This window comes from Numida meleagris, chromosome 10, assembly GCF_002078875.1.
Source record: "Numida meleagris isolate 19003 breed g44 Domestic line chromosome 10, NumMel1.0, whole genome shotgun sequence".
Lineage (NCBI taxonomy): Eukaryota > Metazoa > Chordata > Aves > Galliformes > Numididae > Numida > Numida meleagris.
The window spans coordinates 18,280,880-18,304,470 of NC_034418.1; the positions used below are offsets into that span (position 1 = coordinate 18,280,880).

At 49.1% G+C, this 23,591-nt stretch overlaps 3 protein-coding genes across 5 annotated transcripts in view; 1 reads left to right on the top strand and 2 right to left on the bottom strand.

The window, feature by feature from the left end:
• Positions 1 to 13,097, bottom strand: part of GALNS (galactosamine (N-acetyl)-6-sulfatase) — a 43,457-nt gene extending 30,360 nt beyond the window's left edge. For 2 of the 3 annotated variants that reach the window (XM_021408241.1, XM_021408242.1), the window contains exons 1-8: positions 12,944 to 13,097; positions 9,213 to 9,336; positions 7,935 to 8,009; positions 6,779 to 6,881; positions 3,810 to 3,953; positions 2,075 to 2,141; positions 1,825 to 1,952; positions 861 to 1,000 (exon numbers count right to left, since the gene is read on the bottom strand). In XM_021408241.1, coding sequence (XP_021263916.1) covers positions 861 to 1,000; positions 1,825 to 1,952; positions 2,075 to 2,141; positions 3,810 to 3,953; positions 6,779 to 6,881; positions 7,935 to 8,009; positions 9,213 to 9,336; positions 12,944 to 13,033 — 871 coding nt within the window. In that variant the 5' untranslated portion in view covers positions 13,034 to 13,097. The remainder of the gene's footprint in view (positions 1 to 860; positions 1,001 to 1,824; positions 1,953 to 2,074; positions 2,142 to 3,809; positions 3,954 to 6,778; positions 6,882 to 7,934; positions 8,010 to 9,212; positions 9,337 to 12,943) is intronic. The other variant, XM_021408243.1, reaches the window with a different exon arrangement.
• TRAPPC2L (trafficking protein particle complex 2 like) lies at positions 13,086 to 15,694 on the top strand. The gene is made up of 5 exons (XM_021408251.1): positions 13,086 to 13,181; positions 13,637 to 13,809; positions 14,559 to 14,646; positions 14,773 to 14,852; positions 15,517 to 15,694. The coding sequence occupies exons 1-5, from the start codon at positions 13,149 to 13,151 to the stop codon at positions 15,560 to 15,562; spliced, it is 420 nt and encodes a 139-aa protein (XP_021263926.1). The 5' UTR covers positions 13,086 to 13,148; the 3' UTR covers positions 15,563 to 15,694.
• PABPN1L (poly(A) binding protein nuclear 1 like, cytoplasmic) lies at positions 16,797 to 20,505 on the bottom strand. Its single transcript, XM_021408249.1, has 8 exons — positions 20,389 to 20,505; positions 19,715 to 19,889; positions 19,123 to 19,231; positions 18,681 to 18,745; positions 18,445 to 18,551; positions 18,153 to 18,240; positions 17,921 to 18,066; positions 16,797 to 17,805 (listed from the first exon to the last, which is right to left on the bottom strand). The coding sequence occupies exons 1-8, from the start codon at positions 20,406 to 20,408 to the stop codon at positions 17,766 to 17,768; spliced, it is 750 nt and encodes a 249-aa protein (XP_021263924.1). The 5' UTR covers positions 20,409 to 20,505; the 3' UTR covers positions 16,797 to 17,765.

The window sequence follows — 23,591 nt, forward strand, 5'->3', positions numbered from 1 at the left end:
CATTTTCCTTCCCTTTAGGGATGTTAACTGCTGTTTGTAACTTAAGGAAATCTAACACATTCACAAGAAAGAGTGTTCTCCTCATAACCTAGGAAACTGTACCAGAGCAGTATTAGATGCAGATATGAGAACAAAAAAAAGTAATCATACATCCCCTGAATGTTCTCTCTCGGAGATAGCAAGTGATTTGCAGGAAGGTCTGGGTTTTTAACCCAGCCTTGCAGCAGTGCTTACTGAAGAACAAACAGGCTGATTCCAGGTCACACAAAGTCAAGCACAGTGGCTCAGCTGACATTAGAGCTCAGGATACTCCCTGGTCTGTGGTCTAATAACCACGAGACAGCTTGCCTCCAAATAGAAGAGAGTGGGTTATAAAAATCAATTTGCAATGACTCTGAGAGAAACAATCATTTAAACAAAGGAAAACAAATAGTTTTTCTTCCTGATATTTTTCAAGACAGTTAAAGAAAGGGCTCTTGAACTCTGTAATTACTTAGATGCTCATATAAACATTTGGCAGACGGAGAATAAAAACCCTGCTAAGTTATTGTGCTTGGGCCTAAATAAATGAAAAAATATTCAACCTCTGTCAGAGCAGCACAATGTGGAGATGCATGCAGGTGACTAGCTGGGTTCAACAAAAATTCCACTTAGCCAAGGATACCTCCTCCAACAGTACCCAGAAGGAAGGAATGTAAGCAGAACTCGCTCTAAACGTGAGGACTACGAACTCTGAGCTCCTCCTAATTGCATAGGGGATAAGGGAAACTCCCAGCTACAGGTCTCTCTTCCCCCTCAGACATGGAGATATAAACCTTGAGTTCATGATCCCAGTCCAGCTTTGTTAATTTGAGGCTCACCTTGTTTAGGAGCTGAAATGAGAGCAGCCCCATTATCAGAGGTGAAAAACACAAAAGTGTTCTCGCTGATACCCAGCTTCTGCAGATGCTTTAGGATTTTTCCAATGCTATCGTCAATTTCCCGCACAGCATCCCCATATCTGAAATGAAAGTAGATGCAAAACATTAAAGGCAGCAAAAGAGGAGAAGACTCACACAGCATAACATACTGAAAAAAGCCACAGTGCTTTTAGTGAACACAGTCTACACCTGTTCTGTGAAAAGAAACACTTCTCTTATGCACCAGGTACTGTAATAAAAGTTTTATCAGTGCCACCACAAAGCCTGCATCTCTTACCTGCCCAGAGCAGCTTCTCTTGGATATTAAGAGTCAGAATTTGCTCAGCTCTGAGCCACTCCTGGGCAGACTAGAACTGATAAACATTTAGCTATCAAGGTTCTCAGATACAGGCAATATCCCTCTGCCATAGTCTTAAAGCTAATAACTCCATTTTGCTTACAGATATTGGTTTGAAATTGCACTCTGAGAAGCGAGGCTCATCGTAGCTGCAGAGCTACTCTTGCCTCCTGTTAACTGTGTTTTCCAAGCACGCTCTTCTCTACTTGCTGTTCTGATTTATAAGCCTTTAAAACAGACACTAATCATACAAAAGCCTTCCAGGAATCATAATGCCACACACAGCGCTTCGTGTCTCACACAACTGGCAAAGGAGCTTAGGCTTCCCACCCCTATTTCAGCCACGTGATCTTCATTTAGAATTATAGCAAAAATATTGAACCACCACCCAAGCAAAGTCTTCATTAACTAAGATACGGTCACGTACTTCAGCACATATACTTGTGAGCAATTATCTATGTATTTGGGTATAATGAACGTAGCTGAGGTTTTACGTTTCCCCAGCATGAGGTATTAATTAAAAGAAATAAAAATAAAAAAAAAAGAACACACTAAAACAAGACTTACAGTCCCCTCTGACTAGTGCCCAGGAAATGTTTGGAAGCATAAACAGGAGCATGAGTAGCATCGATTGCCCAGTACAAAAAGAATGGCTGCTGGCTGGCTTGCTGCTTGCTAATGAAATCGAGAGCTTCCTGTAAACAACAACAAAAATGAATGCAACGGAATCACCCCCTATCATGTAGGTCTCTTCAAAGAAAAGAAAAGAAGCATAAAGTCACTGTGGGTCAGAAACCAGAGCTAAAACAAACAGTACCTGCAGGTAGATCTGAGTCAAGTTGGCTTCGCCCGTCTTCAGATCAATTTTGAAATCTTCATAGTATCTGCAAAGAATCAGAGAGAAGTAAAAGAATAAAACCGAAGGAACATACAACACAAAAAGCTTCCCCCTGCCATTAGTTACACAGCAGGTGACTGCTGCTACTTAGCAAAAGGGTAGAATCCTAAGTTAGGTAACCAGCCAATTCCCTTCAGATATTAAAAGCAATGTCATCGTATTTTTAATGTTGGGAGAAAGCAGTGAAGCAATCAGATTCTAACTAATGACAACCGCAAGATTTCGACAAGCCTGAGCCACTGATTTCTCCCTGGGAGCTATGAGAACGGGGGTAGCACACATAATAAACTTCTGGCACTACTCCTTCAACAGGGAGCTGTTTGATATTCTAATATTTTTAGAAGTACTCAAAAACGTTCAGTGAGACAGAGCAACCCTGGAATCACAACGTGGGCTGCTCTGAAGACGTTGTCCTTGACGTATCGTCAGCCAGCAATTAAGCAAAGAAGGGCAGGTGGCAGCCCTCGAGAGAATGACAGCAAGTGAAAAGAGATGACACCGGGCACAAAAGAGAATAGTAAGAACGGTACAGACTGCACACTTGGAGCCTAGAATGGTAACACAAGCAAGGTGAGGAGGAAGAAAGCAGCCTTTCAGTACCGAGTGGAAGCAGTTTCCAAGAGAAGCAGTGGAATGAAATCATCACAGGAAACCTTCGGGTGCAACAGGATAAGCAAACATCTCTGGGAGGTTCTGTGCAGCAGCCACGATCCTCAGATGGTCTGCATGCAACCTGCAGGTTGGCCTCGGCACTCGGGCCTTGATTAATCCTCACAATCAAACACCTAATTTCACATTTAACGAGCCTGAATATTAAATTCAGACAGCAAGGCGGAGCTGAGGGAGACGGGATTCCTGCAAGGAATAGTTTAGGAGTTAGAGTGAACTTCAGTTGCCAGCTACCACGCCAAGTCTCTGGGAAGCACTAGTACTGCACAGAAGTAGGACTTCTGAGATGTGGAATGCACAGACCTCCTGACAGCTGATCTATACCTTGCTTCTGTCTGCCTTGTGCACTTCCCCACAAGGCCTTCCCTCCTCTCCGTCTTAACTCCAATGGAAATCACTATCCGCACCTTGGATACTGGCCAACCTCAGACTTGCTCACGGACCTTAAGCCAGTGGCTATTTAAATTAAAAGACCTGAGCACAATCAGAAAGATGGACAACCAAGAAAAGAAAGACCATTCCACACGTCTGTTCTCTTCCATACGTAACTGCTGCAGATGGACATTGCAGAGCACAGCGGATTAAACCAGCCTCGGGCTGGACTCTGAACAGCTGTTCACATCTTTCACAAACTTTTACAAGAATCTTTTCTGCATCAGCTCAGTGCTGAGCTGCAGAGCAAACAGGGCCTTCAGCAGTAAGCACCTCGGAACGTATCTGATGCCGGATATCCCTAATGCTTGACACACTGTCAGAGTCCTCCACACAGAGTGAAGTACCTGCACATCACTGGCCATCCAACCAGACCTGCAACTCTGCCTGATTCTGAAGCACCTTCTGGTTCTGCCAACCCCTTTGCACCGCTTTGCTACGCTAGCTCTTGTCTGCCAGCACAGAAACATCAGCGGGGAGAGCAAGGAAAAGAACATTGCCAGCAACTAGGTAATGCTTTCGAAAGCAACTGGCAGGCAAGTAGCTGAATTACCTGCCAATCATTTCCCAGTCCCTATACACAGGGATATTTGGGAGAGCTCTGTTATCGTATGGTCCAAAATGGCAGTTTGGAGATCCAAACCATTCATCAAAACCATGTTTCAGGGGGTGGAACTGGGGCCTGTGACCCAGATGCCTAGGAACAAAAGAAACAGATGAGTTAAAATTCTACTGCATTGAAGCGAGCTATAATCTCATCAGAATGGAATGCAAGAAAACAATCTTTGCCTAAGAAGAAAAAACTTCAAGCATTTTAATCAAAGAAATGACTGCGGAGCATTGTCTTGATCTTTCTTGTCACAAACGGAGCCATGCAGAGTTATTCCAGTGCTCACACATATCCCATTTCAGCCTACTGTCCAGTCTGTTTTCCATTACTGCCTTCTGTTGGTGCCTTCCCTCATGCCATCCTGATGAGCTGTACTGATGAACCGCGTCGCCCAAAGCCACCGCAAAGACGCACATGATGTTTTGCTTAAGGATTCTGATCTACAACGAGTCACTTTTATACCACTAAGTTATAAAAGAACCACGACAAAGCTCGTGAAACGTACCGTTACATTTGCATTCCTTTTATGGAGTCTTTATTTTGCCAAAATGGTACAGAGAGACCTGAATGTAAATGAGAACAAGATCTCGACGTGCACAAGTGAACATAAAACCTATTTAGCTACTACTGACGACAGCTGCGTTCTACTACTCTGCTTGAACACTCTCCATCTCTGACTTCAAGCAAAAGCTCCTTCCTAATCTCTCTGCTTCTTGACTGCAAATTCTCTATCTCAAAGATAAAAAAACGCCCATCCTCTCCCAATCTCTAAAGGAGATATTTGTATCTAAATGTTTATTTAATCATCCCAGCTTCCACTCGCAAGTCTGCATCTGCAACCTGTCCGTTTTGTGTCATCACTCTCTGCACACTTTCTGAACATAAGGGACATAAAATGCATTACCTGGAATGAAGTGAGCCATGATGTCATTTTGAGCTATTCCAAAATGAGTTGCAGCATAAAATAATCATCATTCCAGCTATGATAGTATCTCGGTGATGTAACTAAAACTGCAAGTCTCCAACACAGGACTCTCCCCTTTCCTCCTCTATATATACAGCGCTACAAAGCTGCTCCTGGGGAGTAACAGGGGACATGAGAAAACATCTTGCTCTAAGAAAGACCCAAGAGAACTTACAGAGGAAGAGACATGAAGGAGGCATAAAATTATCACTGAGATGCAGAAGGGGGATTGTTCTCTCTCTTTCACATCACACACACACACAAAAAAATAGAGGATATTTAATGAAATGCAACAAATTCTGAAGCAGTCCTGGAAAATCCTTGACTTGCAAACATACAATTAAACTGCAGAACTCACTGTTACCCTGAGAAGATTTTAAAAGGGTTGTGTAAAGGATGTAAAATCTGCTGGAAAACTGTAAAGTCCCTAAAAGCCCCGAAATCCTACAGGGAGACAGAATGAAACTCCAACTGAACTACTGCAGTACATCCTTTTTTTCCCCCCCTCTCCAAACACCCTTCTACAAAGCAGGTGATATTCACAAATGCCAGGGAGTGCTGCTGCACTGTATCACTCCCCAGTCCTCTCTGGTACAACGGTTCCTGGATCCGTAATGATAATGCACTGCACATTGGTATTTAGCCTGCTTCGTGCTAACAGCTGCAGGTCCTTCCAGATTTGCTGTTTTCCAAATAACTGCCTGGAACCAATCTGTATCCGCGTTGTTTATTTCTTTTCCCTGGGTGTATGAATTTGCATTTATTAGCACTGAACTGCATCTTATTGCGTTCAGCCCACTGATCCGATTCTTCATGGCCACTCTGCTGTTTGGATTCGTGATGATAAATAATTCACTGTCTTGGGTTAGTTTGCTTTCTTTCCCATTTCAGCAATACCGGTGAATCCAACCACAATCCAACCTCACTCTTCTCTAACTTGTTAGCAAAACTGTTAAAGAAAAGGCATCCCATTACTTTCCTAAACAGCATCCCCCCCCCCCCGACACTAATCCTGTCTGAAGTCTCTTCATTAACAATTACTCTGTTAACCAAGCAGTACTCGTCTCGGGTCTATGCAATTCTGAAGCTGCTATTTATACATTTATTTATTACAGCACTGTTCCAAATTGCCATCAGAGATCCCCGGGCCCCGTGGGATTCCATTAGAGCCCACAAGTGCATCTGAAATTCGAACGTTACAAATGCACCAGTTTCAACGACTACACGGGTAGTTCCACCGCCTGTGTTTGAACGGAATACCTTTCAGGCTGCTCCTTTCCAGTGCTTCACAGACATTGCAAAACATCTGCAAAGATTTTGCAGTGCTCCCCTGAAAGTCAACAGAGCCAAGGCACAATGTGCAGAGAGCACTGGATCAGCTCCCTGCTTCTTTTAGAACACCTGGTAGTAGCAGCTACCCTGGCCAAGTCCCTCCCCACCCACCCCAATCTCTTACACTAAGTGAACAGGCTTCAGCGTGGCTCTGGTTCCAATCCACTCATCTTCAAGCATCTGTATCTCTATTTCTGTACCATACACTTCTCCCTTCCCCGGCCTCCCAAAAAAAGCTTGCTCAATTCAGTCTATTAAAAAGAAAAAGAACAACTTATAGCAGGGGACAAAGATAAAAGGCACGTAGGCGCTGAAAGCAAGCTCCAACAGAACGCCTTGGCACCTCTTGATGTAATTAAGTAGCTTGGTACACGGATGAAAGCACAAAGAGCTGCAGGGTTTATATATATGTACAGATGTATGTATGTACTTGTAATGCTAACACTCAATTCAGAAATTGATCACAGCAGGAGCGAAGATCCACCACAGATTTGGGAAGACAGCCTGTTCTGAAGCTCAGATGTCTCTCTCCTCCAATTCAGGTTGTCCTGCTGCTCCTTCATGACACATACGCACACGTAGAAGTCTCAAAGCAAGAGATCTCAAAAAAGTTTACCATTTGCCAATGATCTTATTGGTGTAGCCAGCTTTCTTCAGCAACTCCGGAAGCAGTATTTCAGAATCTTGAATTCCTCCTACTATATCCTGCGGTGTGTACGCTGCGCAGAACAAACAAAAATCTTTCTGACTCTCACAACTATGACAGCAACCAGCTCACAGCCACCCATCATTAGCAGTATTATTACTGGATCAGAAAGAGCAGTCAGTTTGAAGTTCCAGCACTTATCACTCTTTGGAAGTCTTCCCAGAGCAAGAGATGAAGGGGGCAAGCTGATTTAGCAAATAACGTGCCTCAAGTAAAGGGAGATCTCCTCTTGTTTCTACACCACTCCAATTAAAAAAAAATATATATATATAAGGGGGCTGCTGTTGCAGAAGGAAGACAAGGCCCTGGAAAGGAGCAGAAATGTGCAAGGATCATAAAGAAAACAGATGCTTTAGGTTTTCTTTTGCCTTTACTTCTGCAAACTTGCATTATGTCTCCTAAAATGAAGGCTTTTTCGTCCCAAATCAAAGGATTGATAGATTTGCTCAGACCACAAGAGCTGAAGGAAATGCTATTTCCCTCCGCAGCCCTTGAGAATACAAGGTGTGACTTTGGTGAGGATGGAGGTTGGGAGCACGCCTGCTGATACGGTGTGGATCAATACGGAGCTGCTGCCCCTTGGCCTCACACAGCATCTGTCACTCTGGAACCAAAATCAACCCAGAGACATCACGCACAGGTAGTCCTCCCTGGAGGCAGCACAGGCACAGCAGGGCTATCAAACAGCCCCTTCTGAAACAGCTAGAAAAGCCACGCTGAATGAAACTGTAAGCAGCCTGTACTTTGAGCTGGGTGTGAACACACACCCACGTGCCCCTGTTTAACCAGACACCAATTGCACTGCCCAGAGGAAACACTTCTCAGCCAGCAGAAGCAAATGGATCAAGCAGCTTTGTTTACGTCTCCTCAAAGGAGAAGGTTTGCTGCTTGATGAGGAGGAAACAATAAATTTCACGCTTATTACCAGCAGTTAACATGGTAATCTTTTTGTGCCACCGTGGAAGACCTTTAAGAGAAGATAACCGCGGCAAGCCTTTGTGCAAAGCTGAGCTTCATGCAAAGCACAGAGAGAAATCAGATGAGGAATCAGGAATGAAGCCCGTACCGTTTCTGGCATGTGCATTCGTCGTGTAAAAACCATTCCTGACCGGGAGACGACCCGTCAGCAGCGCTGCCCTCGCTGCAAAAACAAACAAGAAACATTCCATTTTATGTGCACCCTCTGCTTACCGTTAGTATTATCGTGTTCAGGCTGAGGACAGCACGCTGACTGAAGCACACCAGTGTCTGGGCACAGCCAGCTACTCGGACCAGCCACGTTTCGAGCAGGCAGCAATCCCCTTCTCAATGAGCCATGGAGATAGCCACGTTCTGATACAACACAATTAGAGTTATTCCAGGACAAGCTTGATTAAAATTTGACCCCTCTATTAAATTCGTTTACCCACTGCTGAAAAGCAATTACTTCCAACAGTAAGTGCAGCAGCCCTCCTATCTCAGCAATTATAAAAGGAATACTTGGCATATGTATTTAAGAGGAAATCCTACCACAAACTTAGCTTAAGGCTAACCCTGAATGAAAGTCATGGAACAGTGAACTAAAAGCTGTCCAACTTTGGCAATCAAAGCCAGGTCCCATGGCAGGAAACATTTAAGTAGATGTTTAAGCACATGCTGAAGTACCACTGGACTTAGAGGGACTTCACTGTATTCTAAGTGCCTCTTCTGAGCAAGGACAGTCATAAGCACGTTGACAAATGATTTCCTAAAAGAAAAATCCAAACAAAGAGCTCCTGTTCCTCATTTTTGTTTCAGTTCTTGATTGCTAGTAAAGCTGGGGGGGGGAGGGATGTAAAAAAAAAAAACAACCAAGCAAGCAACAGAATTATAAACTAATAAATAACCTTTCTCACCCAAACTCAAATGTTTCTCTCTTGGCTCTTCCCCAGTAACCTTGCTAGCCATCGGGGTCAACAAGTGGATACAAGCTGCTGCCATTCCTTGCACAAAAGTCTCACCAAAGCCAGTGGAATCAAACCGCGCATTTTTCCGTTCAGCAGCAATTTAGATAATGCTTTGTCTGTTTGCCCCAAAATAAGAGGAAAAAATGAGGCTAGAATACTAAACCAGAATAATTTATGAAGTCCTTTAGCCGGACTGATTTGATCACTAAAGCACTGCTTTGAAAGAACTTAAGATTGTAGGTTTCGCAGTCAAAACGTAAATAAAAAGGAAGCAACATACAAGATCAAAGCACCAAATCCAAACTCCGCCCCAAGGGTAATCACTGGTTCGGTTGCTAGCTCATGTCAGACACTGGCACACATCCCAATCTCAGAAGGTGGCATTCTTATGTGCTAGTTTAAAGCTCAGGTTTACTTACACGGAGAGCAGAGGGGGCTGGCAGTATAAAAATCCAGGAAGAGCATCCCTTCCGAAGCCATCTGGTCTAGGTTAGGAGTTTCCTTAGAAGGCTCTCCAAAAGCTCCCAAATCACCCCAACCCATCTGCAAGAAGAACACGCCACAAGATGTGAAAGTACTTCCACCGCTCCACAAACGACAACGCTTCTGGGCGCGCATAAAACTTTTATTATATCCCTTCATTTCTAAGTCTTTACAGAGCTCATCTCCCTGCTTAGGGAGCACTTCACAGACAGGATAAAACTCATCTTCCCCAACCCTGTGAAGCTGGGAACTATCGCAGTTTTTGCTGAAAATGAGAAACTGAGGCACACACGAGGTTAAACAACTTGCTCGTGCTTAAGTGGACGTTAAAAGATTTTGTAGCAGGATGGGGTTGAGAGTCCTAACGTCTTCACTCTGACTCCAGAGGCTGAAGACTGGCAAGCACACACTGGACGTCACACACCATGCACTCAGTGGTGTGTAGCTGCAAGTCAAGTTGCTCAGTCCTCAGCTGAGTGTCTTTGACCCCTGCACCCTCTCAGTCTGCTCCATCTATGTACACACGACTATTAACGCAAGGGAAAGGTCTGAATTCAAAAGGAGAGCAGCAGGAAAATGTTTATTTTAAAAGCAAGCTCTGGAGAGAAGCCTGCCAGAGGCATCGTATGTCACTCTGCTTATTTGCAAATGGGGGTTTGAGTCTGTGCCTTCCTCCCAGCACAGTGGGGCCACACGGTCCCCATCCAGGAGAGCCGTAAAATTACCATCACGCTGCCTACACTCATTGCTGAAAACCATCACTGGTAATAACACAAATAAAAGTAAGTGACTTTAAACAGAAGGTTCTAGAAGGGAACAACTTAATGAGCAATTAGGCACCGTGGCTGCTAGAGATTATATTGTGCTTTAAAAAAAAAAGGCAATAGCTTTCTCTAATACAGATGTGCATCAGGTGAGCAACTAGTACAGAGGATGTAATGCATCTCGACCTTTCGAAAGCCATCTGTCTGGTCCCATCTGAGAGTCTGCCATTTGCACTGCAGCGGTGCGGTTTGGAAAAGAGAAGCACTGGAGAGCTGCAGAGCAGGTTTCTGAAGCTTCAGTGAAGAGCAATTAAACGGTGCCACCAAACACTAGGATGTGGAACTGAAACAGATTCAGCAGATCACCCCTGCGTCCTCAGTATCTTTACCATCGCTAAGAAAGAAGAGAACGCCGCATTGCGCTAACTCACGCACGAACAGTCACAGGAGTTACCAAAGGATTAAAGGAAAAAGACCACAGAGGTGCATTTCTAATGAACAGCATATAAATAAATAAACAGTTCACAGAAGCTCGAGTCAGGATCCGTGCCTCATCATGCCTTGTGCTGTACCAACACTTCTAGAATGGGATCATCGCTGTCCCACGGAGCTTTCATCTCAAAAAAAATCACAAATGCCTGCTCAGGGGGAAATACTCCTGAATGGAAAATTAAGATGGACTGCCAGCAGCTCAACTGGCCATTAAAAAAAAAAAAAAGTAATTATTCTGTACAAGAGTGTGGAAACACTATGAGAACAACAGCAAGACAGGCAGCTTGAAGAGGGAGAAGGAAGCCCAGCAGGCTTCAAGTCACATACCCACCCTCACCAGCTTTCTGAGGAGCTTAGCACAGCACACAATGCATTCCTACTCCAAACACATCTGAAGAAGGACAGGAAAACATGAGAAGAGAAGCAAAGCAGGAAGACAACAGCAACTCAAGCTTGTGCTGAAAACAAATGCATTGCTGCACCGGTGATTTATTTAACCTGGGATCATATCTGCTGTTTAATGACTTGAGTTTCCTTTCTGTTCAGCTCTTCAAGAGGATAATTTGGGTTTCTAAAACATTTCTTGAAAGGTATCAGAGTTTCTTTGTCTACGTTTGAAGCTACACTTTACTCAGTGCTGCTCACATCAGCATCCATCTCTAGCATTGCAAGGTATTGACACAATATTTTTGTAGGTTAGTGTAATGCTATAACGTGATGGAAAGTACAACTAGAACAGCAGGGTGGCACAATCCCAGGCTGCAGCAAATGAGAACAAGCCCAAATGCAGCAGCTGTGGACACAGACACAAAAGAAGAAAATCAGCTCACCCTCGAAAGGCCACCAGTAAGCAGGGATCTCCAGTGAGACACCCTCCCCTCCACTGCCAACCCTTAAATGAGGTCTGGGAAGGGGTGCATCCTGGCTCCACCCCTTCTGATAACTCAGGTGCGTTGCTTGCACCTGAGCTTCCCTAGGTTGGCCCTGCTTTCCCACCAGGTGCTCCATCACTGGGTGACTCAGCATTTCTGCTACAGTCAGAAAGCCAAGCCTTAATTTAGCAGTGATCAGTGTTCGGAGTAAACCAAAACATCCCACCTTCCAACACTTACCAGCTGGTGAATACACTCTGCTGCCAAGGAGAGTGGAGTTAATCACTCAGTCATTATGAACGAGCTGATAAGGTGACTAAGCTTCTAGATAAGGTGGTACGTGTGTAAGCACCACTTCCAAAATGCCTACACCCAGGCTTGACTTTACAGACCCGAGAAGTCTCACTTGTTTTCAGCAGGACATCCACAAACAAGGAATAAGAAGAGGCTTGCGTGAACACCTTCAACTCATCGCCACCTTTACATAAAATCTCAAAAGGACTTGAGAAAGAAATCAACTCGCTGTAAGCTACTGTGCGAGCTCTCACAGTAAGTGGACATGAACTTCGTTCAAACTTTTCCAGAACATCACAGCAACCCACAAGCAGTGCCTGAATCATTGTGCCCAAGGCCTCTGACCATGAGTCATGACACAGAGCCTATCCACGTGCCGTCCCTCACACGCTGCTCAAGTGACAAAGGGAATGGATGCAGGAAACTGCTGAACCTGGAGGTTCACCTGAGACCGCATGTGGACCTCAAAATGACACGACCCCGTTGGGGTTGCACACTTCGGGGAGAGAACTGCTCTGAAGTACTGGTCAGACAGAACATCAAGAAGCAAGTAAATCATAAAATCATTAAAGTCGGAAAAGATCGCTAAGATCACCTAGTCCAACCCCAACCTACCACCAACGTGCCCACTAAATGTGCAAGGCACTCTCAAAACACAAGTCTCACCAGTCCCACCCACAGCCCTTTATGAATGCTTGAAGAGAACGTCCAGAACAAGCCAGCTGCAGGGTAAGGGAGCCAAGCTGCTGAAGCCCCTGCTCAAAGACACCAACCTTATACCCACAGGATACACACAGGCAAACTGGAGGTCAGGCCACAGCCCTGCTGAGCTCCTGAGCGTCCCAAACCAATTCCCCAGACATCGGAGGGCTTCTGAGGGCCTGGCCCTCCAACAACAGAGGGACAGAGCCCGCCCAGCTGGGGCCTGCTCACCCTACAGCCTGCCAGGAGCTCTAGTTCCCTCCAGCACCCTGAGCCCTCCTCAGGCGTCTCTCTAAGGATGAGCACCAGCCCGAAAAGGGACGTGAGGTCTCCCTAGTGGCCCCCCTCCCCTTCCGCCCCCTCAGTGCCACCCTCCACGGGGCCAGGGGCTCTCTGCCCCACGCACTGCCCAGCCACAACACACCCAGGCCCACAGTAGGCCTCTGCTGGGTGACGCCAACCCCAGCTGTGGGTGGGGGCATATGGAACGTCCCCTCGGCCCAGGTACCCCCCACCCCCCCGGGTGCCGGGGCCCGCACTCACGTCGTCCATGAGCAGCAGAACCACGTTGGGCGGCGCGGCGCAGCCCAGAGCCCAGCACAGCCACAGGGGCACCAGCACCGCTCTCGCCATGGCAACCGCCGCACCGCGCGCCCGCCGCGCGTCACGTGACCGCCTCCCGCCCGCCGCGCGTCACGTGATCGCCTCCCCCGGCACGTGACGCGGGCGGCGAGGAGGCGGGGACAAGATGGCGGTGTGCATCGCCGTGATCGCCAAGGAGGTGGGGGCGAGGCCGGAGGGCATGGGGGTCCTCTGTGGGGCTAGAGAGGGGCGAGGGGAGCAGGGTGCGGGCAAAGGGGCGTGCGCAGGGCTGGGTCTCAGGCTCACGTTGTGGGTCGAAAGCAAAGGTGATCGGGGTGGGCAGAGAGGTGGGGAGGGGGGCAGCAGCCGGGACAGGGCTTTCCTGCAGAGCCCTGGAGACAGGCCCGAGCCGGGCAAAGGGAGACGTGATGTGGGAGTGCTGAGCTTTGGGTGCTGTCTGTGCAAGTGGGCCTCCTGCCACCCACGTACAGAGACAGGTCTGTTCTGTGAGTGCTGCAGGAGGTACAAGAGCTGGGCTGGCTTTGGATGCGAGATGATCTTGGTGTGAAAGCACTGTGGCAGTGTTAGCCATCGATTCCAGAAGCAGAATAGTGAGGCCTTGTCTACGTTAGCATAATTTGTTGTCCTCCTCAGAACTACCCCCTCTACATCCGGAGCGTTCCAACAGAAAATGAGCTCAAGTTCCACTACACCGTGCACACTTCCCTGGACGTGGTGGATGAGAAGATCTCTGCCATGGGCAAGGCTATGGTAGATCAGAGGGAGCTCTATCTAGGGCTCCTCTACCCAACCGAAGACTACAAAGTGTATCTTTGTAACACCTGAGTGGCATGGTCTCCCTGCAATCACACCTTCATAGGCGTTGGTGTTTGACATTCACCACAACCATGCTCAAGTGTATTTAATAATCTCTCCTGCAAGCAGCTCTCTGTAAACTCTCTTCCCATTTGGTGCTGGATTAAAGTCATCAGCAGACAATGCAGAGACTTGTTTGCAACCCAGTTTATCACATAAAGGGTTGGGTTTGGTCCCTTGTTCAGTTCAGCAGCTATGGCAATGCTTTTAAGTCACAAAGTTGACCTTCTGACCATTCTCTGGCTTTTTCCTCTGAATCCTGTACATGGAGGTGATCTGCTCTAGCAGACCTGATTTCTGGGTTTTCATAAACTGGTCATTAATTTTTGGAGTTCCAGATCACAACGATATTAGAGGACCTCCAGGTCTCTGACTGCAGCCTGCCAAATGGCAATAGATAAGGTGGGTCATTGAAACAGCTCCTAAGAGGAGAGAAACCCAAAGCAGCTAATGGGAGACTGCTTCTGAAGTACAAGGCATGCATTGCTAGCCAGCATAGGAGCAAGCCTGATCTGGAGTTACCAAAAGTGGCAGCAGTCAGGGAGAAAGGGGAGCAATCTGGTGTCTTGCTTACCTCATCTAGTCCTAGTTATGTGCCAAGTGCAGTAAGAACACAATATTTTCTCGGCTTTTTTGTGTTCCAGCTTTGTTTTGAGTTGCTTTGCCAGCTTCCATAACACATTCCTTAACAGCTGCACAGATATGGCTACGTGACAAACTCGAAGGTGAAGTTTGTTATGGTGGTGGATTCTTCAAACACAGCACTTCGGGACAATGAGATCCGCAGTGTAAGTGCAGGAAATCAGCACAATTTGCTACATCGGTGTTTCTTCTGCTTCCGCTTATTCATAAAGTGCCGAGAAGCAAAAAAAAAAAAAAAAAAAAAGGTTAATTCAACTACAATCCCTTTTCAGATGTTCCGAAAGCTGCATAATTCATATACAGACATAATGTGCAACCCCTTTTATAACCCTGGGGACCGTATCCATTCCAGGTAAGCAGACTGACCATCTTTGTCACCTTTCTGGGACTTGCAGTGCATCTGTGATGCAGCAGCACCAAGAACATAACCCCCTGTGGTTGGCCAGTTCAGATGTATGTGTTATAACTGCTTTGATAGAAAACAGCTGTGTTGTCTTTGGGTCATTACCCCCTAATAGGAAACTCTTGATAGCCCTGTGAGAAGTTCAACTGAACCATCTCTCACCTCAGCACTGGTGTTAGAAACATTGACTCAAGAAAAAGGTGTCCTTGGGATAGAAATTCCCTGCAGGTAAATGGAGAGGTTACACAGAACAAACAGGGTTTATCCTCAAATAAGGACAGCTGAGATCTTCAACACACACACAACTCCTCATGTGAGGGCTGCTGCTCCCTATTTCTAAATTGAAATCTCCCAGGAAATGTGAATAATGTTGTGAGTTGCTATTGCTTAGGCAAGAAAACTGGGCCAGGAGAAGACCTGTCCTTACTTTAGCTTAATTAAAGTCATTGTTCACTCAAGAGAACATGCTGTAGCTAGAGTGAAACCGTGCATTCAGCCTGAGGAAAGCCAGCTCATTAACCAGTAAGAAGCATTGCTAGCTACTGGTATTGTTTAGAGATGTGGTGTGCAGAACTAGCTGCTTCCTTTAATACTGTGTTGTTTCCTTCCCTAGGGCTTTTGATAACATGGTGAACTCCATGATGATGCAGGTGTGCTGAGGCTCTGCCCAGTCTGATCCCAGTGTTGAGAACATTCCCTGTGTACAGGAGTGTGCCTGCTGATGTATATATTGTTTTCATTGTGTAATATTTTAAGTCCGTGTAAAATAAACCTGACACCTGCAAGCTCTGCATGCGCCTCTACTCATGCAAACCTGAGTACAGCACAGAAGTCGCTCTTCTGCTTCTCTTGTGCCTTCAGAGAGCACACAAGAGCCAGCTCTTCCTTCAGGAAGGTCAGCAGCATCAGATGAGGCTGGTTCCCTACAGAAATGTACGCAGCTGTGCTCCTGTGTAACTCAGATGTTTCTGTAGAAATTGGGCTTTGTGGAAAAACAGCAGTTCCCGCTGTGCTTGTGATTAGAGCAAGCACAGCTGCACAAGAGACAGCTAAGAGATTATTATTATTAGGGTCAGCCTAGATTCCAGTCAGCTGAGAGGCACAGATAGTGACACTGCTCCTCAGAAGTGCTGCTGCTTGAGAGCACTTCCTCTGATGCAAAGGAGCACATCAGCAACAGCAATCCTTTTGCTGTTTGCCAGCCCCCTTCGCTGCTGTGTCAGGAACATGAGAAGCAATGCTTATTTCAAACATACTTGGTCTCCTTGCCCTGTTTTTCCTTACAGGGAACACTCAGATCTGTATGTACTTACTCCAGTAGTTCTTGGAAAGAGAAAACAGCACAAGTCAGCTCAAGGCTCCAGGTCTCTGCAACCGCAGGCAGTGCTGACATACCCGAGAACACCCTGGCAGACAGAGCGAACAGCTGGCTTCAAAAAGCACCTTGGACCTGCTCAGGTCCTGCACTGATCTTGCCTTCCCGGGGCAGATGCGTGGGTGACTCTGATCTGACAGTGTTTGCTGTTACCACTTTGCAGCTCACTGAGACAGGCCAGGCACACGCAGCAGTATTTCTGGTCCAGGTTGGGGAACACAGGTAGTGCAGCTGGGATAAATCCATGCCAAGAGATCAAGACATCAGGATTGCACAGCTGCCTGGCTCATCCCAAACTAATCTGTTACCATCTCCTCCCCCTGCAGCTCCAAGCTGTTCTAATTAAAGAATACCAAATCAAGAGCAGCTATTTATATATAGAAGACTAGAAAAGCACCTGGTCAGATAGAAATGCAAGGGAGAAAAAACACTACACAGTTCCAAAGGATACAAGAAACCTGGAGAAAGCCAGGTCAGTGCAGAGCATCAGCACACAGCCAGCACAGTCTCACTGCAGATGAGGTTCACACAGCAGGATCATTTATTTTAAAAATAAGTGACATTTACAATACCTTCTCAAACAGAACTTAAATACATTTAATCAGCAAGAAGCTGTCAAATAGTGGGAGGTGAAAGCATTTGAGGCTCTCCCACCATCTAAACAAGGCGCAGCTGTACAACACTGCTATTCTGACCATTTCCTATAAAATTCTTCACTCCTCTCACTCACAGAGAGGAGAGTTCAGCATTTCCTATTCCACAACTCAGCACAAAGCAACCCAGACACAAAAGTAGTTTTTATTAAAAAATTAAATCTCGATGATTGACAAACCTACTAAACGAAAGCTTAAAGCCCTGGAAGAAGCCAGTTTTGTAGTCTGAGCCCATGGGCCTCTCAGACTGAGAAACCAAGGCCAGCCTCAGCAGCACAGCCCACACTGGACAGAACACAAAACCAACACAAGAGTTAAGGCCCCAAGCTTTAAAAAAAAATACATACATATATCCTGAAGTCCTAGGGAAAACAAAACTCAGTGGCGTTTTTAGTCTGGCAGTGCCCCGAGCTGTGAAAAGCTGCTTTAGGACTCAGTTCATCTGGGCTAGAGGACTCCTATAACCAAGGATCCTGAAAGATTAGCGTGAGAATTACATAATAAAACCGATTGCAATGCAGAACTTCACGTTGTAATGGTGGTGTCCCAGCCTGCCTTTAACAGAAAAGTTTCCCCTTTAAAAACAAGCCCTAAGGTAAGGAGATGGCTCCTGGGATGCCAGCAGAGCAGATCCAGTCTTCCCCCTCACACCCAGCTCCAGCTGCACAGCACTCGGCTGCCACCAGTAATCCCCACGGGCAGGCAGATGGCATTTTAAAATTAATCTTTTTTTTTTGGCTTGGGTAGGCATTTTTTTGTTTGTCTGTTTTTAAATCTCTCCAATCCCATCTCTTCAGTCCCATTGGCATCTCCAGGGCAGCGCAGTCCTCCTTTCTAGTACGGGAAATACCAAGGCAGCAGCCTCGCCCGACCCCTAGGCAAGAACAGAACCACGCTGGAGCTCGGGGGCATGGCTCAGCACGAGGCACCAGCAGCCCTAAAGCACGGCCACCTGCTCGGCCCCACCAGCCAAACCCAGGGCCCCTCACCTGTACGTCCTCCCCCGCAGCCTCACGTGCTGCCCGCCGTAGTAGCCCCAGCGTGGGATCAGCCCTCCCCGGGCTTGGAAGCGACCCCGGCGGCCGCCACGGTCGGTGCTGCTGATGCCCGGCATGTTGGTCCTCTTGGGCAGCACCTGGAAGGCAGCAGGGGCTCAGCACTGGCCCTGTGCCACAGGGCTGGGATGGATGGATGCACCCCAGGGCTTTGCCCAGCTCTGACCTTAATGACACGGCCCCTGAACACGCTCTCATCCAGCTCCACCGCTGCCTTCACAGAGCTCTTCTGCTCAAACTCGATGTATGCGTACCTGCCGGGAACAGGGAGCAGAGCACTGGGGATGCTGCCCAACGCCAGGGACAGCAGCATTCCTCCCCAGGGCACACCCAGCCCCCACAGGGGACAACAAATCCCTGCCTTCTTTGCGAACACTCAAGCCACGCCTTGCTTCCTTTTAGGAAGCAAAAGCTCTGTTCCTACAGTGCCACACAGGGCGGATGCACCCAGCACTGACCCTTTGGGATGCCCCGAGAACTTGTCGCACAGGATGGTGACGCGGTTGATCCGCCCGCAGCTGTTGAAGTGAGACTCCAGCTCCTCTGCCGTGCCCCCGTAGTCCACCTGCAGCCACAGCCCCCCATGTTCCATCAGGTTAGGGACCAGCCAGCCAGTGCCCTTGCTGGAGATAGTGGCATACATCCACCAGGCAAGGAGCAGCAGGGCAGGCCGTGCTCCATGGCCTCCACTTACATTGCCCACGTAGATGGACCGCTGGTCAGCCTCCACCTTCCCCTCAGTCATCCTCTGGAACAGACCTGCAGAGATGGAGGCTGTGCTGTCACAGAGGAGCCCTGGGGCAGGGGGACACTTCAGTCTCCTCCTCCTCCACCTGTTGCCCCATCTCTCTGCACAAGAATAACAGCACAGGGCAACTGCTTTACAGCACCTGAAGGCGCTCAACTCAATTACCTAATTGAGCTTAATTAATTCACTGCATCTCAGCTTGCAAAGGTGGGAGGTGGATAAGACATGTGACAGCACCATGCTGTGGTTGGCATCCCCTCCCTCCCCCGCATTAGGTGCCTGGTCCCAGATGGTGTGGGGCTGCCCATAGAGGCACAGCAGCACACCCCAGCCCCACTGACACCCCATGCTCCTGGAAAACACAGCAGCACCCAGGGACAGCCCTTACCTGCCTCAGAGCCCATGAGGAGGCAGCTCTCCGCCTCCAGCTGCAGCTCCTTCAGCCTCTCATCCTCCTCCTCCATCTCCCTCACTCTGGCTTTGATGGCTTCCAGCTCCTGGAACCCAAACCACAGCTCTTGCAAGCAGCACATGGCACAGACCCACTCCCCACCTTGTGCTCCAGTAATGGGCTCCCAGACTGGGGACAGAGGACAACAGCCTCATATAAAGGGAGTTCAGCTCCCAGCTCCAAAAGTGAGAAAATCCAGTTAACGTTTCCTTCCTTGTGCTTGCCCGCAAAGTGGTGCTGCAACAGAGGTGTCCCAGCAGAACTGCCAGAAGGAACCAGAAATTGAAGCTAGTGGAGAACAGGAACCATTGACTTCAGCTCAGCCAAGCAGACACCCCAACAGGGAAAGGCTAGCAGCAGGAGAGTGACTATTCAATTTCCTGCTTCTCAGCTCAGGGTTTTTAACAACAGGAGCCCAAGATTATTCTTATCCTTAATTTTTTGAAGCACTTGAAAGAGAGATGTAGGAGGCTTCCTATTTCCTTATAGGAAAGGGGAAAACTGATTCCACATTGAGCCAGACACTCACAGGGTCCTGCACACCCAGCTCCTCCAAGCTGTCCTCCTCCTGGTGGCTCTGATCTGAGTCATCATCTGCAGCCCTGTGCAGAGCTGCCACCTCCGGCACATCCCAGGACGCCTCCACTGCTGCCACTGATGCTGGGTCCTGCCACCAGATGCCAGAGGAGTCCAAGAAGAGAGGGCTGGACAGGAATGGGGCAAAAAGTAACTCAACAAACAGCCATTTAACACAGAAACAAAAGCAGGATGTTAACCAGGCAAAGCTTTAAGGGTGCTTCCAGCAGATGGAAAAACAACCACCTCCAAAGCTGTTTGCTCTTGATTCTGCAAGTAGGCTTACAACGAAACCCCACAGTTGAAGCAGTGAGCACTACTACGAGCTCTCTGGTTCACTGTCACTACCCACCCAGCTCAGGAAAATGCAGAAGGGAGCTTCCCTGGAGTCAAAAGGCCAAGGTCAAACACCAGCCTCACTAGTGGCAGGGAAGCAGAGGACACAGAACGTGCCCTGCAAGCAGAGCTCCCAAAAAGCACTGAGAAAGCAGCATGGCACACTGCCCTAACCCAGGAAGGGCAAACTCACAGCCTCGCACTCAGGGACAAACTTTCAGCTCTGAGAGCACTGGGCAGCTGCAGTGCCCCCCTACCAGCCGTGTCCCCACGCCCTCCACGCAGACCCACCTCGCCCTGCCCGCGAACATGCTGCGTCCTCTGCGCGGAGCCGCCGACACCTGCGAAGCAGCGCAGCACGCAGACTTCCCGCCGCCACGTGCGCTTTTCCCGCCGGCGCGCCACTTTGTTACATTAGCAGCCAATCACAGCAAGGCCCCGCCCCGTGCTGGCAGGGCCCTGGGCTCGAACCTCGGCATCACGAGTTCGAGACCCGGGGTCGACCGCTGCCCCGCGTGCGCATCTGGGCGGGGTGGGGCTGACATGCGTGGTCTCCCCGGATCTGGGGTTTTCTCCACTGACCCCCGCTGCTGCTCTTGCTGCCCAGGCACAGGGTGCAGCACCTGCAGGAGGGAGGGCAGATCCCAGGGGACAGCCACCGATGTCCCCAGCTGTGATGCGCATGGGGATTTCCCGACCCCCCAGACTGGGGGTAGGGGGTGCAGGGCACCCGGCACACACCCAGGCTGCGGAGACCTCGGGTTGATATTAAATCATCTTTTATTACACAGATACAGAGATAAGAACAGACAGAACCTGAATCATAAAGTTTACATCTTTCACAGATCGAACATACAGTACACGAAGAGAAAGCGAGGAACAGCACTGGGGGGGTGGGGGAGGGACAGCATGCCGAAGGAAAGTCCTGCCACGTCATCTCTCTGTGCTGGCCCCAAAACCCACTACCAGAGCTCCGCCCTCAGCCCCCAGCCCTGGGGTCCCCTGCTGTCCCCATCCCCATGGCTGGCGCGGTGCTGCAGGGAAGGGGACAGCAGCACGACACCGCCCTCCCGGTGCTGTGCCTTTGACTGGCATCAGAGGGGTCCCCGAGGAAAGCTGCTGTGGATCAAGGTGATGTCCCATCCCCAAAGCCAGGCGAGGAGCAGGGGGTGCTTTGAGGACGTGGGCTAGGGGTGGCGGTGACACCGCTGGGGGCTGCCCGGGGAGGTTTGGGGTCCTGGGTGCATTGTCGGGAGGTGGCACTTTGGTTTCATGTGGGTTTTTGGGTAGGGGATGCATGGCCCTGATGCAGCGCTGGGGGCTGGGGGCAAGGCGCATTGCTGTGCCCCCTCCCGGACCCCGCAGCACGGCTCTGCCACCCCATGGGGACAGGGACCTCGGGCAGGATGTCCCCATGCCATGAGCACCACTACAGCCATGACACGGGGATAGAGACCCAAAATGGGAGCAGGAGGCCACGGGGACTTGAGCTGGCACAGGGCACCCTGCGTCCCCAAGCAGCACCCAGGGTATCCCCAGGCCATGCAGTTGCACCAGGACCACGTGACACAGCCATCTGCCACCTCCTGGGTGCCACAAAGCCACCAAAGGACGCGACCAAGGCATCGCGCGGGGCATGCCTCCCTCGTCCCCATGCACATCCCAGCACCGGTTTGGAGCAGAACCCTACAGAAGCGCCACAGCTTGGGCCACCCCCGCGGCCGCCGTCCTCCCCACATCGCTATTTTTGGGAAATATCACACTTTAAAGCTGTCATTCTGGTTTGGACGTCCGCACCGCCCGTCCCCTCCCTCCCTCCCTCCCTCCCTCGGCTTTTGGTTTCGATGCAAGGTTCGTTAGGGTATTTTTATTGTTTAAAAAATAAAATTTAAAACAACAACAACAACAACAACAAAAATCAGGAAAAAATAATTAAAAAATAAAAAAGCAAAACAGAAAGGAGTGGAAACGAGAGCAGACGCCGTGTAAGTGCTCCCGTCCGTGGTTTCCCGGCGAGGTGGAGGTAGAGAGGCAGAGCCCCGGCGCAGAGTGGGGAGGGGGCACGCGGGGTTAGGGGGGGACGGACACCCAGGGAGCAGGCGGCCCCGGCAGGAGCACCCGCAAGACTCTTATATATTACCTCTTCTCAGGAAACGTAAGAAAAATAGACAATATTACATATGTCACACCATAAATAAAGTGAACAGTCACGCGAGGGGCCCCCGGCACGGCCCCCGGCACGGGGTCTTGGGGTGCGCAGAGACTGGAAGTGGGGCTGGGGGTGGGAGATGGCACCGTGCTGTGGCACGGCATGGCATAGGGCACCATGGCATGGCATGGCACGGCATGGCATGGCACAGCACGGCATCCACAGCATGGCTCACCATGGCATGGCGTGGCACAGCACACCATGGAATGGCATAGCATGCCATGGCACACCGTGGCACGGCATGGCACAGTATGGCACACCATGGCATCCTCAGCATGGCTCACCATGGCACAGCACACCGTGGCATGATATGGCATACTGTGGCACACCAGGGCATGGCATGGCTCACTGTGTCATGGCATGGCACACCATGGCACGGCACGGCACACTGTAGCACATCATGGCACCATGCCATTGGATACCATGGCACACCATGGCACGGTACACCACGGCACATCTTGTCATGGCATGGCACACCATGGCATGACTCGGCCAGCCCCTCAGCACCACAACCAGAGCAGCCCGACCCCCTCCTCCTCCCCTGCCTACAGAAAACACACAGGATGGGTTCTTGCAAATCCGGAAAACTAAAGCTCCTATCGAGCACATGACTTCTGCTTCGCGGTTCAGCCTAGCTCCTACACGCCACATCCTCCCGTGCGGATCAGCATCCTTTATTTGGCAAATGTCTCTTCTCATCATCGTCACCATCGTTATGATTCTTTTTGGACCTCTGCAGACGCTATTTACATTCCCGTGAAGGTGCAGCACTGGGTCCCTCCTCCCGGAGCCGCGCACTTTCCGTATTGCACTCCGTCCTCTGCGCTTTGTACAACGCTGCGAGATATACAAAATCACCCCCACGTCTTTGTCCGCCTCCTGGGGGAGGTGCTGCTTTCTTCCCTTTCTTTTTCTCCTATCCTCCTGGAAATCGTTGCGTTAAACCCCAAAATATCCAACGCAGGGAGCGGGTTGGGCACGCACGGGTCCATCCCTTGCGCCATTCCCATCTCCAGCGTTGGGCAGAGGTAGGGCTGCACCGCGTCCCCGCTCTCGTCCCCAGTGCCACGTGGGGAGCGCTGCATCTTTCTGTGGTTGGGTCGTATTTTTTTTTTTTTTTTTTTTTTTTTTTTTTTTTTTTGTTTTTTTTTTTTTAAAAAAAAAAGGTGTTTTTTTTCTTTGTGTTTTTTTTTTTTTTTTTGCTTTATGGTAATAGAAACTCTTCCAAGCCCCGGTGCGTCCGTCCATCCGTCCTTCTGCGCGCGGTGCCGTGAGGACGGGCAGC